Genomic DNA, 14,973 nt, shown 5'->3' on the forward strand with positions numbered 1-14,973 from the left:
TAATGTGTTAAGTTACTAGTTTTTGAAATCGTAATTAATTCAGTTTTGTAATATTTTCTTGAAAAACTGTACAAATTTCTTTGTATATTTATTTCTTTTTTTAATAGAATTAAACAGTTCAATTTTTTTAAATAGAAATTTTGGGATCTCACACAGTAAATTTTTTCTAATTTTATTTTAAATATTAGTTACATGAATTAGTTACATGAATTCTTATTAATACAGGGTAATGAAAAAGTACGGAAACCCTGAAAAATCTCGAAAAATATAAATTACAAAAAAGTATTTCAAAAAGTTATAGGGTATAAAAATATATATTTACTATAGTCTTATCACTTTGATCTTGGATGGTGTTGCTAAGGTCAAGGTCAGTTGAATTTTTTAAATGGAAGTCCATATTTTTTATTGCATATTCTTATAATCCTTCTTTATACCTTTTCACTATAATTTTATCTTTTTTGAGTACCCTACCGAAAATGTTCGATTAAAACCGATTTAAAAAAAAAGTAATCCAAATCGATCGAGATTTTTGCACTGAAAATAAGGTATTAAATTTGATTTAAAATAATTAAGTAACATCGAGTGATAAAAATAAAACCACCTCAATTCGAAATTACAGAACTTCATGCATTATAATTATATCGGTTTTAATACAATGTAAATTACATTCTGCCGAAAAGGACGGCAAAAGTAATCCATTGCAATCCGAAATTCTATGATTTTGCGCGGATGACATTTAAATCGATTTTAATACAATGTTAATAGATTCTCGTACGGTTTAAAAACAATAATTCATATTTAAGACTTATATTTTTTTAATTGAAGTTGTTTTATACAAGATATTTATACTTAGTGTATGGTGATTTTATTGAAATTACACTGAAAGAAAAGATTGGCTGCTACAGCAAATTAAATGATAAAATATGGCATAGCATTTTGAAAATTGGCTGTTGCAGCCAATTAAAAATGCTATATTTTGCCATCTAATTTGCTGCAGCAGCCAATCTTTTTTTTCAGTGTAGATATTTAAATTAGTTTTGGAAAATACACTTGTCTTAGTAGGATCAAACTTGGGACCTCTAGATTACGAGTCTTCTGTGTTACATGCTACACCATTTCTTCAATTGATGAATGCATTACTTATTATCTATTTATGTTATAATCAGGGCGCAAAAGTAATCCAATATTTTACAATTTAGCGGATGACATTGAAATGGGTTTCAATTCGATATTAATCGGATTCTGCCGATGAGAACGATAAAAATAATCCATCACTATCCTAAATTCTACGATAATTTTGCAGATTACATTACGGTAGATAATTAAATCCGTTTTAATGCACATGAATTCAAATTTACTATGATCGACACATACAAAAGCAATATCTATTTTTTTAATAAACAAAAATTTCATCATTTTGTAGATGAAAAGTAAATCGGTTTTATGTAGCGTGAGTCGAATTTATTGTTGTTATAAGTCATCAATCAAGTCACGAAATCTTTATCTTTTTTTCCTAATTGCGTATTTTTTTTTCAGTGTATCACTTTTACAAAAGAAGTACAATTTGAGCTTCAATTTTTAATTGATTTTTACAGAATAAATCCCTGTGAGCTTTTTTTATTTTTTCCTTAGAAAATTTATTTTACAGAGTGCAATCGGGTCAAATCGCGTGTGAAATTTCCGGATCCACGGATCCGACATTATCGATCGAACTCGTGATATTTGATCATTATATATTGTAAAACAAAAATTCAAAACGATCGTAAAACAACTCACATGAATTAGACAGCCTTTCGGATCTTAATACCTATTCTATGTATATCTCTAATTTTTGTACTTCTACATTTACATAAGAAAACTCGTAAATTAGTCTATATGCGTGCACGTGTGTACATATTTTATATACATATATACACATATATATGTATATATAATATATATATATTATATAAATAATATACATATGTGTACAGAGCCGGCAAAGTAAGTTTTCACATGTGTGGAATTATCAATAGGTTAGAGGATCTGGATAGAGTTAAATTTAAATAATAAATTATATATACATGTATATATATATGTGTGTGTATTTACATATATTATATGTATTTGTCTGTATTCATATTAATTGTGGCTCTGTGTCACATTTGATTGGTCGTCTAGAAGAAAGAATTAAGAATTTCCCCGTGAACCAATCAAAGCACACAGCATTGTTCATTAAGTATCGCCAATAAAAAAATTCAATAAATTACTCGTTAAAAATTTATGTTCGTTAGAAATTTATATATCGCCGGCCCTGTACATATACGAGGGCAGTTAAGTAAAACATAACGGATGAAAAATTCAGACATTAAACTCAACTATAACCTTTTTTAATAATCACCATAGTTGGCAAGGCACTCCTAGGAGAAAAATTTTTACGAAAAACTACATAGATTGAGACAAGATCTTAGACATTCTTAGTTTTTCGTAAATATTTGTTGTGGGACATAGAATAGCGTTGTTTGTTTGAAAAACTAAGAAATCCTCCGCCCTTTCTGTATACATCTTCTGACGCTGTATTATATGTTTTTACGGAACGTTTTTCCGTATCTTGTATCAAAAAATAAATAACGCCATTCTACGTTCCATTACGAATCTCTCTCTCTCTCTCTCTCTCTCTCTACGAAAAAAATACTAAGATTTTGTCTCAATCTATGTAGTTTTTCTGTACTTTCTCATAAAATTTTTCTCTGCTAGAAGAGAGCTTACCTAATAAAAGGAAAATGTTTGTTATTCTATAACAAGTATTATCGGCTTAATAATTCAGCACTAATACCTAGCTCTGAGTCATAGCCCCTTATTTTATTAATTTTTAATTGTGTGTGTTATTCTAATTGTGCCTTGTACTATTAAGTATTTTAATTTTAAATACATTTTTCCTGTGCTGTTAGATTTCATTTTGATAAGAAAGACAGGGGACAATCATAGCTTACAGCGGGGTCCAGCAGCACGTGCTGCTCGTACGTAACCATTAAGTACCGCTTGTAGTGAACAACTCTTCACGCGCTTAACAATTATTCTGAGCGGCCGTACCTCACCGCGCACATAGATTTAGCGGTAGGCCAGATTTATTCGGTGATTTATTTGTAATTAATTTCTCGTTAACTATTGCAAAAAGAATTACAAACTGGTACAGAACTTTATGACTCAATTTAGTCCGCTCTACCTGTACACAAGCGTTGTATCAATAATTAGGGGACATCCTGTATACATATACAGGGTGTCTTAAAATCATTGGATTTAAGAGCGGATTCTTTGAAATATTCTAAGACGAAAATCCTAATTAAGGTTGGTCCTATTATCAATTAAAACTTCTAAGATTTATAATTAACAAAGACGAATATAATTAAAAATCATTCAATTTATAACTGATATGAATAAATTTAATCGAAACTTTTGAATTGACAATTAATATAACAATTAATTCAAATAAAGACAATTCGATTGACGACTGATTTGAGCCAAATTAATCGAAGGTCACCCGATTAACGGTTGATTCGAAGGGAATTAATCGGAAGTCGTTTAATTGATAATTGATATGAGCGAATTTAATTAAAAATAATTTAATTGACAATTCATTTAAGCCAATTTAATCGAAGATCGCCCGATTGAGGATTGATTTAAGGGGATATTCTCCTTTGACATGGGTTTAAAAAAATTGATTTTTTTCATTTTTAATACTCCAAACCTTTTAGAATATAATACATTTTTAAATATTTTGAGAACTCAAATAGCTTAAAACTCATCTAGATAATAGATTTATGTATTTTTCTCGAAATAGTATTTTCTATAATGATTGATAATTCATACAGTTTTAATGCGATCAACTTGAAATTTTAAGATGTTCATAACATTTATCTTTCTCGGCTGAACCACAATAAAATAAAATTTGAACTTTTCGATTTTTGTAGTAAAAAAAATATTCATCTCTATTTTTGAATATTCTAAATTTAAGAAATTCGTCTCTATTTCTGACAATAGTTCTGGCTTGTAATGTAACAGTCATTGTAAGAACTCATACGCAATGGCCTTATAAATTTTAAACATGATACTGACACAATTTACAAGGACGGATTTAACACATTTCCATATGAAAATATCGTGTATGTGTGCGCGCGCGTGCGTGTGTGTATGCGTGTGTGTGTGTGTATGTGTATGTTGTGTGTTGTGTGTGTGAAGAAGAGAAGGATTATAAAATATTTCTCAATTATCTATGATTTAATGTTCGAAATCAACACGAATTGTTATTTACTTTTATGTAAATTTTGTCCTATATGCAGTGTTATATGCAGAATATATATATATTATAAAAATAAAAATGTTTCTTTAATACAGATTGTATTCATTTTCCCAGTAGAAACCAGCTATATATTCTCCATTTGAAGTAAAATTTCAAATAAGCAAAAACGAGTCAATCTGTAGAGGTCCTTCACCACTTCCATCAATTATAGGACGGTCCTCTTTTCTATGCTTCCCGTACAGCGTAGATCTTCAAGGGACATCCTAAAGACGATCAGAGGATCAGATATCCCTTAATAAAGTGTGCTGTGCGGGATTTATTTTTTATTTTTTTAATTATTATTTTTTGTACAATTCATTTTTCACATTTTTTCAAAATTTGATAAAATATAAAATCATAAAATACAATTTAATTATACATACATTCACAATATCTTATTACGTAAAATTACATAAAAAGTTTAAAAAAAACATAAAAGTCGAATAAATACTAAATGCAGATTGTTCAGTTTTTACCGGATACAGTTGCTATTAGACTTTAAATAAATACGAAAATTTTCTCAATAAAATATATACTTTCAATTTGAAGTTTAAACTTAGATCTCCGGTAAAAATGATTAATCTTTAAAAAATACACTCCACTTCCGCCGATTTCAATTGGCGGTCCTCTTTTATTTGCGTACCGTAAAATGAGAAACTTTGGTCTAAAATCGGGATAATTTTGCCCCTAATTTTGACAACACGTATATCAAAATCGGAACAAAAGCTATGTTACAACGTTTTAAAGACTTTTTAAAATATTTTATGTCCTGATTTTGAACATGTGTACTGTTTTCTTTTTAATTAAGCCAAAATTATACCGACCAAATCAAAGCTACTCCATTTTACTGTATACAAAAGAATTTTGATTTATTATTTTTTTTACAATTAATTATTTTGTATTAATATAATTTTGTATAATACATAATTATAAAATAATGTATTATATATAATGTATTATGTATAATGTATTATAATACATAATTATAAAATACAACTTTACTATCTTACTACAATTGAAGTTAAAATTTTAATTTTATAAATATATAACAAAAATCCATACATCATTTTATAAATATAACAAATATCCACATCAATTTTTATTAAAAGTTTAATTTACGCGATAATTATAGGATTTAATTCGAGACGGCTTAGGATTAAATTCTTTCCGTCTCCGACACCCACCCGTATGTACACCCACCTATATTCAAGAAAACCTTGTAGGCTTACATTTATATATCTGTTACATACATATACTTTGATTTGTGTTACACATCAATCTACCTTCAACTTTACATATCCTCTTCGTCTTCTTTTTTCTGGCCAGTATTTCTCCTTGTTATCGATTTCTTGTATATGAAGCCAGAAACCGACAACAAAATGGTAAAATGGTAATTTAAAAATATTATAAAAATAAAGTAATTTGATATAAGAGTATTTAGTCATTAAGTTAAAAAGTTTAAAAATACTTTATTTAATTTAAATTTTTATTTTGATACTACATATTGATATAATAATTAAGAAACTATATAGGTACGTAGTAACTATAGAGAAACTTCAAATAAATTATTAAAATTTTGAAAACAAAAAGTGTGACAAGTATAGTAGTCTTAAACTATATTTTTCATACCTTAAACTTATAAAATTAAATGATAGAAATAGAAGAAAAAAATATATCATCGTGTAACTTTTCAAATTACGTAATTTTAAAAAATCACATACTGATTTGGAACAATCTATTACGTGATTTACATGATATTTCGTTATGTAACTTTGTGACGTTTTTTCAATAGGATACGTTTAGATTTAGTCAATAGCCCTGTTATTCTATCAGCGATTCCTATTAGAAATATTGAATGATTGTATAATTTTATACAATACATAAGTACGAAAATACAGTCTATTTGTGCATAAAACTATAAGAAACAATAAATTTTATCAAAATTACCAATAAATTATCATTTTACCATTAGTAATTGTAAAATTGAATTTGACAGTAATTTTACATCTCTACTCGTACATCAATTTTTTGACTCTACGACAATTATCAACAGTCAATAATGTGTTACGTAGTTCGCATCATTCTATAAAATTGATATTGGAGTCGCTAGTGTAAAGAGCGTCACACAAGAAGACCGGAATGGTCGCTCTTAGATTTCTCTCTACTGGTCTCCACTTTGATGGTGTTTGTCTGTTTGACAGTTCGCGATTATTCGCGATAAGCAATCAAAGCAACGATGAATAGATTCGAGTATGCTGATTCTCGCTTTATGCCAACCGAGATTTATGTGAGATGCGATATGGTTGTGCGTCTCTATGACGGTGATACAAAGGTAATAATACTGTAAAAACTACTGCGGATGAAAGGATCAATTTCGCACAATAATTTGAGAAAAATGTACGTTTAAATCTTATCCCAACTAAACTTGCAGAAACAGATTTTAAGTTTGCTATCAATTTTTGATGGCAGAAGGGAAATAAATTTCATACGAAATTTATAACGTATAACAAAGTCGACAAATGCTGCTAGAAATTAGACAGAATCTGTTGACGTTCTGTACCATCAGACATGATAGAAACTAAACAGAATCTACAGATATAATCTGATGGCAAATTTGCAGCAGAAATCGAGTAGAACCTGCTTCGTCAGTAGAATACTTGTAAGACTATCTCTTGGTGGTATCCGTTTCTCGCATATAAAATTTGTCAAGTTCTTTATGTAACCAAAGTCTATATATAATAGAAGCTCGAAAAATGCTATAAATTATTTTTGCATGGTGAAGCTAACGAGTATTAAACATACTCATTGTCAGAAAATGGTAACTGTTATTGAGCCTTTTCTAGCAAGAATACAGTGAATCATTTCAGCTTTGTTTCACATTGGCAAACGCTATTTCGCTGGAAAATGCTCATAGTTGGAAAGCACGGAATTTAACACTGTTATAGAGTGTCGCTTGTTTACTTTGCTAAAAAGCAAATTTTCAAAATCTAATACTTCAATGTAAAATATATCAATTTCTATTTTAATAAAACGGTTTGCAACTATTTAAAATAATAAAAGCGTCATTTTTAAGAATTTCTCAATATCAATAACATTGTTCTTGTAAAAAGCTTGTACTTAGCTTTTTACAGTATTGAGCAGTGTAAGTCCGGATCTACAATAGGTGTTTTAAGCCTTAAGCCGTAAGAAATTAATCAATTACAATCGAATTCGAGGAGAATGATCCAGAGTTACACTGTTGTCATCCATGTACATTGTTGGAAAATACCTATAGCTACAAAGTAGCGGTCTGCTCAATTTCTGCTGCTAATCTGCCTGATTACATGAGACTCCGTCAGTGGAACATAAGTTAAATACAAACGCAGTTAATGTTAGTCTGCTGAAATGTTCTGTCAATAGATCAAATCTATTGTCAGTTTGACAACATTCTGCTAATATTTTACTTATCAGGATCAATTAATTATTCTAAGTTTAAATCAAATATGTAAAAATATTAATACTATAAAATAACTTTTATTTTGATAGACAAATTTTGAAAATGGGGAATTAATTCTAACTAGTCATAGAATACTTTGGGGCAGACCTGGTGATGTACAACGAGGTAATACCTGTTTGTCATTGTCACTTAGACATATAATTTTCTTTGAAGAAGAAAATCCTAGACCATTTTCCTTTGGGCGTAGTAAAAAGATTGTGTTACATCTTTCTGAACCTGCTATTGGTAAGACTTTAACTATAATATAAATGAAATTGTGTGTGTATTGAATGGAAATTATTTTATAAGTTATTTGGCTGTAACAACTTACATATTTTTAGATAAGATGCCTGGTCCAGCGGATAATAGTTTGTATAATTATGTTAAATTATCGTTTAAAGAAGGTCTAGACTCAAATTTTATAACGCAATTGTCTGATACAATTATGAGACGAATGTGGGAGTTTACTCCTGAGGCTGAATTAATTGTATCCAATGTGAATGATAATCAGGGAAACACAAAACTATTACCTCACATAAAAACGCGAACGGGTATTATAGGCATTGAGAGAAGTCTGCAAGAAAAGCAGAAAGAAACTGATGAAAATATATCATTGGCATTTCAAGATCTTACAAAACTTATGGATATGGCTAAAGACATGGTGGCTATCTCAAAGACCATTTCAGTTAAAATAAGGGTAATTATTAATAATTCTTTTTCCAAACTGACAGATTAAGATTCATAATGCAGAATTTTAATAGGCAAGACAAGGAGATATAACGGAGGATGAAACTGTCAGGTTTAAGGCTTACTTAATGAGCTTAGGTATCGACGATCCAGTAACAAGAGATGCGTACAAGAGTAGCAATGAGTACTTTAAACAATTAGCAAAGCAACTTGCATGTATTTTGGAAGAGCCAATAAAGGTTTGCAGTTTATATACTTACCGAATGTAAAGAGTAATTAAAAATATTTTATCTAATTTCAGGAAGTAGGTGGCATGATGACACTCACAGATGTTTATTGTCGTGTAAACAGAGCGAGAGGTTTGGAACTTTTATCTCCTGAAGATTTATTACACGCCAGTAGACAATTGGCACCTTTAGGTTTACCAATTGTGTTAAGAAGTTTTGATAGCGGTGTTATGGTTCTTCAAATTTGTTCGCACAATGATAATGCTGTCGTTGATTGTATAACAGAATTGGTAAGCACTGAATAACATGATAAATCTATATAACAAACATTATTAACTTTTTCACGGTATCTCTTATCAAATTCTTAGTTAAAAGAAAAAAAATCTATGACGGCCGAGGATCTTGCACAATCAGAGGGAATATCAATATTATTAGCACGTGAACGATTATTAGTTACGGAGAAGTATGGCAAAGCCTGTAGGGACGATTCGATAGAAGCTCTAAGATTTTATCCCAATCTATTTTTAGAAGAAATATCTAGTGAATAGTTTGAAGCTATTACAAATACAGGCTAGTCCACTTATAGTATAGTGTATTTTAATCAATACAATCAATTTTCTTCGAAATTATTAATGATACCAAAAAATGTTTCAGATGAAAGTGGAACGAGAGATCCAAAAACGTATTTTGATCACGTTTTTTTCTAGGTGGAAACACTAAAAAGATATGGAGGTAAAGATATGATACCTCCACTTTTTTAAATGGAATTATATGATTTTTACATAGTATGATTCCTCTAATTATTTTTATATATAAAATTTGGTAAAGTTAGAAAAATTAAAGATATAAAAAAACCAATATCATATATATATTAATAATTTCGGAAAAAACAGACTGTACTGTGATTAAAATGTACTACCCTCATTTCGAACTAATGTTAATTATTGTGCAACAATATCAATGCTTCAAATTTTTACATTTTGTCAAGTATTCATATGTTCAAGTTGCATTAAAATAAATGATATTAAAATTTGTTTTGTAAAATATAAATAATACTTATTTTTGAACATATTTACTTCTGTAGAGTAAATAAACTATTTACTTCTTTATAGAGTTATAAATATATAATGTTTTTTGAACATTTTGTCTCTATTAATAATTATTTTCCTGCGCAAATTTGTAGATAAGATATCTATAATCATATACCATGTGATATAGTATGGTATAATTATACAGAATGTTGCATTTTGATTGTCTCAGATAAATACTTTGAAAAATACGTAAGATACAAATGCCGCTGCCGCGACATTTTAGAAGAATTAATAGCTGTAGGAGAATCAAAATATTAAATATAAGACCAATATAATTGAAAGTTTTCAATATATAATTAAATAAAAATTCAATAAAATTGAGAATTTCCATTTGTTGCAATACCAATTTAGCATGTGTCAAAACATCATCAGGCAGTATTAATGGAAACTGCTCGGTCAAATAAGGATTGCATTGTGTTTTAAGCACAGTTAAAGCTCAATATGTTTCGATCAAAATTTGCGATCTCTTCAAATTTACTGTTAATCTCTTTCTCTATCTGTTTCTTTCGCAAATGGGGATACTCTTTTCACATACACACAAACATTAAATAAATAGACACGATCTCAAAAAATCGTAATCAAAGGCATTGAAGTGTATTAAAAACTCCAAGAACTCTTTCTATTGAAAGACGGACGAATTGCAATTTTGAACATCCAAAGTTCAACTTTTAGAACAAACTTGTAAACTTGTTTTAATTTTTTTCTTCTTAATACAGTGTATTTTCCGAAGTGTACTTGACTAGTTTTCCGAAGTTTACTTTCGTGGCTCAACGTTTCAATTTACAATTTTCAAAAAATGGCCCCGAATGCATGGTGCCTATCCTCGTGAAAATTCTGAGCAACAAGATGGTATGTGGAGTGGTTCCCGCGCCACTTCTCTTACATCCTCTCGTCATTTGAGATGCTCCCCTCTGTCTAATGCTATCAAGCAATCATGTTGCGTGATATACAAAATATATTGCTATTTTCTCAAAAACAAAAAGCCGTGAGCATTTCGGCTAACTTTCATTGTTTTTTGCCGAGTTGCGTAACAAATGTTTATCGAAATTCTCACAGCTCGAGGTTCGACTCGATAATCTGGACGCACTTTTAAATTTCTGAGGAAACGTGAGGCGATTGACCAACGGAACAAAGAATTAGACCAGAATCAACGCAAGCAAATTTCCTCGCACGCATTGCAGTGATCAATTTTGAAAGCTAAGTGGATGTCAATGGAAAAAATGAAGAAAATATTTGGAAGAGATCAATTAGGATCAATCATGAAATTTAGATCGCGACTTCGACGTCGCAAGCCAAAAAAGCTCCGGTTCGGAGCGCTTACGAGCGCAAGTTTTACAGCTCTTGTCAATCCAGGGCTCTCCTCATGACCTATACAACGGACTGTACCCAGAACGGATGCGGGGACGGATCGGTGTCACGTGAACCCTCCGGATATACCAGCTTCCTAGTCTTGCTCACCTACTTCATCGCCATTTCGTTTCATCAAAAACGTTCGGAAATCGACAATGGTGGCGGTGGGGGTAATGACGGAAAAATTCAATGTGTGTATCTGTGTATATATACACAAAAGTGTGTATTTGTGTATATATATATGTCTCTAAAAAAGAGTCACAGACTTTTTAAGGGCATATGGAACAACAAAAAAATAAGTCAAAAAGTCCTAATAAACATAGATCCAAAAACGAACTGTTGCCAAGATATCTCTTTGTCTGCAAACTTCGGGCCGATTTCTGAGTAAATTTCTGAAGAACAACTTACAATAAGTTTACAAGAAAAAGTTGTCCACAATACTTTCGCTCTGAGTGAAAAATACTATTGAAAAATATTAAAATTTGAGCTAAAATTTATTAGCTCGTTTTTTTTGCAGGGGTACCTTTCTTTATTTCTTTATCTACATAAAATATTCAAGAAGTCGAAAAATATCTTATTTTTAAAAGAATGGTATGCTTAATTTTATGAATTTTCAAAGTGTATAAATTTTTTTTAATAATTTATATAATTAACACTATTTTTCTTATCTTTTGCATTGAAATTGCTAAAAAGATATGTGTCGACTTCTTATGCATAAATACATTAATTCAAATTGAACTAATTAATATTGTGACATTCTTTTGGATTAATTATTATTTTGACAATTTCTTTATAAAAATTTTTTACCGTTTTTAGCTCGTTGTCCGTTTTTTTTGCATTCTCAAGCATTCGCAATGTATCGCGAAGGAACGATGACGTATACGTCAGTCATCCCACGGGCCCGCTTTTTTGCGCATGCGCCGCACTAAGCTAGGGAATCCAACGATGAACATACAAAAAATATTATAAGCGGCAAAGTTTTGGCAGATTTCTGTAGGAAATTGGAAGACCTTTCTAATGATGTCATATACAAAATTTGTAATTCAAAATAGTAGGAAGGTTTTTGAAAAATTAAGTAAAACGATTGTTATTAAATTTTTATATCAAACTATTTTTTTTATTGTAAAATAAGAATTTAAATATGACCACAATTAGATGGTTTAGATAGTCACCTGTATTAGTGAATGTGTTAAAGTACGTGCTCATCTGCAGCGCTCACTACTGCATGCGTGACTCATATGGCCATTTAAACATAGTCTGTAATTGGCCATATATAAATTCTTATTATCTCGAAAATTACTACTTAAAATAAAAATTTACAAATAACATCTTTATTTAATTTTTGAAGAACTATCTTGCTATAGTATTTTGAGTCATAAATTTTGGGATACTCTGTATTCGCACGCCCGTTGTTTTTTAAGCGCGTCAATATTTTAATATTATAATTAAATTTATCGTAAGCTAAATCTGATGACTTCACCAAATTAAATATAATAAAAGCTGACGAAGTAATGTGGACCAATCGTGTATGTACATGTTCTGGTATTGAATTGAGAATTTTAAAAAGTGGAGTTAGAAAACAGGAAACAGGGAACAGATATTTACTAAAATATAATAGAATGTATGATTAAATATCGAAAAGAAGATGGAAAAAAGGCAAATCTTAGATTTATTTTTTTTGCACAATTAAATTTTTACATCTTTCATCTTTTTTTCTCAATCTGATTGTATACATTTACGAAAAAAAATCACTGAAAATTTCGAAAAAAAAAACTGAAAAATTTAGTGTTAACAATTAATTTCCAATGTTTTTTTTTTTCGAAATTTTCAGTGTTTTTTTGTAAGGATATTACTACTTCAGTTTACTATTATTTGCAATATTAATTAGTACACTAGTTCTATTAAAATTGCGTTTCAAGACTGAAAATAAATTTGGCGCGCAGTTCGAGAGATTGGATATGATATATAATATATATAAATTCACACAGAATTATTTCGGCACTAAAGATCCGGGAACTCTATTCTTGAAAAGAAACGTATACGAAAAACTAGGAAAATACTATAGTATACGTAACGTATACTGTAATATTTCCCTAGACTTTTGTATACGTTTCTTTTCAAAAATAAACCCCCAGCTCAACTGTTTGAGGCTTTTATTTCCGATTCATTGTGTAGTCACATTGCTAGGCTTATAAGACACACATACACACACATTTGTACTATTATTTATATACAAAATAGTATAATATAATGAGCTACGATTCCTATTAGGTCATTTATCAAAAGGCTTACTAAATGATCTTATAGGAAGTTGCGCGTTAGTGCCTGATTAAATTAAGTTTAAGTAAAAAAGGTATAATAATAAGAATTTTTCTCTCTCTTACACTTCCTTTTCCTCTTTCTCTATTAAAGATTTTTAATCTTTTGTGATTTTTAACCTACAGTATGTATCAATTTGTCGCGACATCGCCAATAATTAATGGAAAAAAAATTGCATAATAAACGCGAGATGTTCATTTCCACATCGATAGCGGCTAATTTGGATATATCTGCAAAAAGCTCATTGCTCTTTCCATTGATCGCAATAGAATAATGAAATTATAATATTCTACCTAAAAAGGTCTTCAGATTTGTGTTAAATATTAGCAATCAATTTTATATCGGAAATGTGATTATGATTCGAATAAACCTGAATATTTTTCTCAGTGATACAATGAGAGACATCTCATGTACTTCTTGGCAAATACATTTAACGGCTTAAATGAGGATTATCCGGGAGAAGTGATAATGGAAGATGACACACGTCTGCAATTGAGGGTAGTTTTGAGAACCATAAATATTGTGTGCCACACGTATTATTGAAATTAGCATAGATGACAAACGAAATAAAAATCCTGCCAGAGATAGTTTAGATTTTTATTAATTGATTCGATTTTGACTTATTAGAGAGAATTGCTTTATTTACTCATAGCTCTTGATTTCAAAATAATTAAAATAAACGTAATATATGTTACGTCTATATTGTTCAATGCTTTATTTTATAAATATGAATAATAAATGCAGCAAAAATATTTAAATATTAAGATTTCTTTTGCTTTTCTGTCGAAAACGTAGTCCGTTTTAATTAAAACCTGTCAAGAATACATTATTTATTAAAATTATTACTATTTGTTTTCTTATAAATGACAAAATGTTTTTTGACACTACAAAATGTTTTTTTACATACATTATAGTTTTATTTTTTATATGCTTTATGGTGAATAATTATTTCTCTAAAATATAATCGCTATGCTATTTTGTGATGAAGAAAGATATTGATGATCAAATTTCGACGTAGAGTATGTTCTCGTTGAAAAATTCTACTTTTTTAAAAAATCTTTACAACATATTTAGAACCGCATTTAAATTTTGAAAGTGCTGCATAATATATTCTAAGTTTAAAGTGAAGCTCGCGAAGACGAAAGCACGTACATGCACTCAGAAAAATTCGAAAGTCAAGTTGTTAGATATACAGAAGAAAAATACCTATCAGTAATATTGAATCAGTAAAATATTGATACGATCAACGCGATGCTACAAATGCTTTAAAGCGATTTTTTGGTCAATTTGTAAAATTCTTTTTCCTAATTGGTCAACCAAAACGCTTCAAATGTGAGACTTTGTGACCGCAGCCAGTATGTATCAATTTTACAATCTTACATCATTAGTACTGACAATATTTCAGCTCAATGGAAGCTCATGGATCTTATATCCGATCAATAATTCTGTCAATACCAATGAATATGACAATATTATTAATGATGATCTGAATTTTTTATTCTTGAG

The 14,973-nt window shown here is 29.5% G+C and overlaps 1 protein-coding gene across 1 annotated transcript; it reads left to right on the forward strand.

Moving 5' to 3' along the window:
* Positions 1-6,554: 6,554 nt before the first annotated feature.
* Vps36 (vacuolar protein sorting 36) lies at positions 6,555-9,468 on the forward strand. The gene is made up of 7 exons (XM_018447281.1): positions 6,555-6,650; positions 7,844-8,039; positions 8,135-8,490; positions 8,555-8,719; positions 8,782-8,997; positions 9,076-9,277; positions 9,415-9,468. Exons 1-6 carry the CDS (start codon positions 6,555-6,557, stop codon positions 9,253-9,255), a joined length of 1,209 nt encoding a protein of 402 aa, XP_018302783.1. The 3' UTR covers positions 9,256-9,277; positions 9,415-9,468.
* The last annotated feature ends 5,505 nt before the right edge of the window (positions 9,469-14,973 follow it).

This window comes from Mycetomoellerius zeteki, unplaced genomic scaffold (assembly GCF_001594055.1).
Source record: "Mycetomoellerius zeteki isolate Tzet28-1 unplaced genomic scaffold, Tzet1.0 scaffold20, whole genome shotgun sequence".
Lineage (NCBI taxonomy): Eukaryota > Metazoa > Arthropoda > Insecta > Hymenoptera > Formicidae > Mycetomoellerius > Mycetomoellerius zeteki.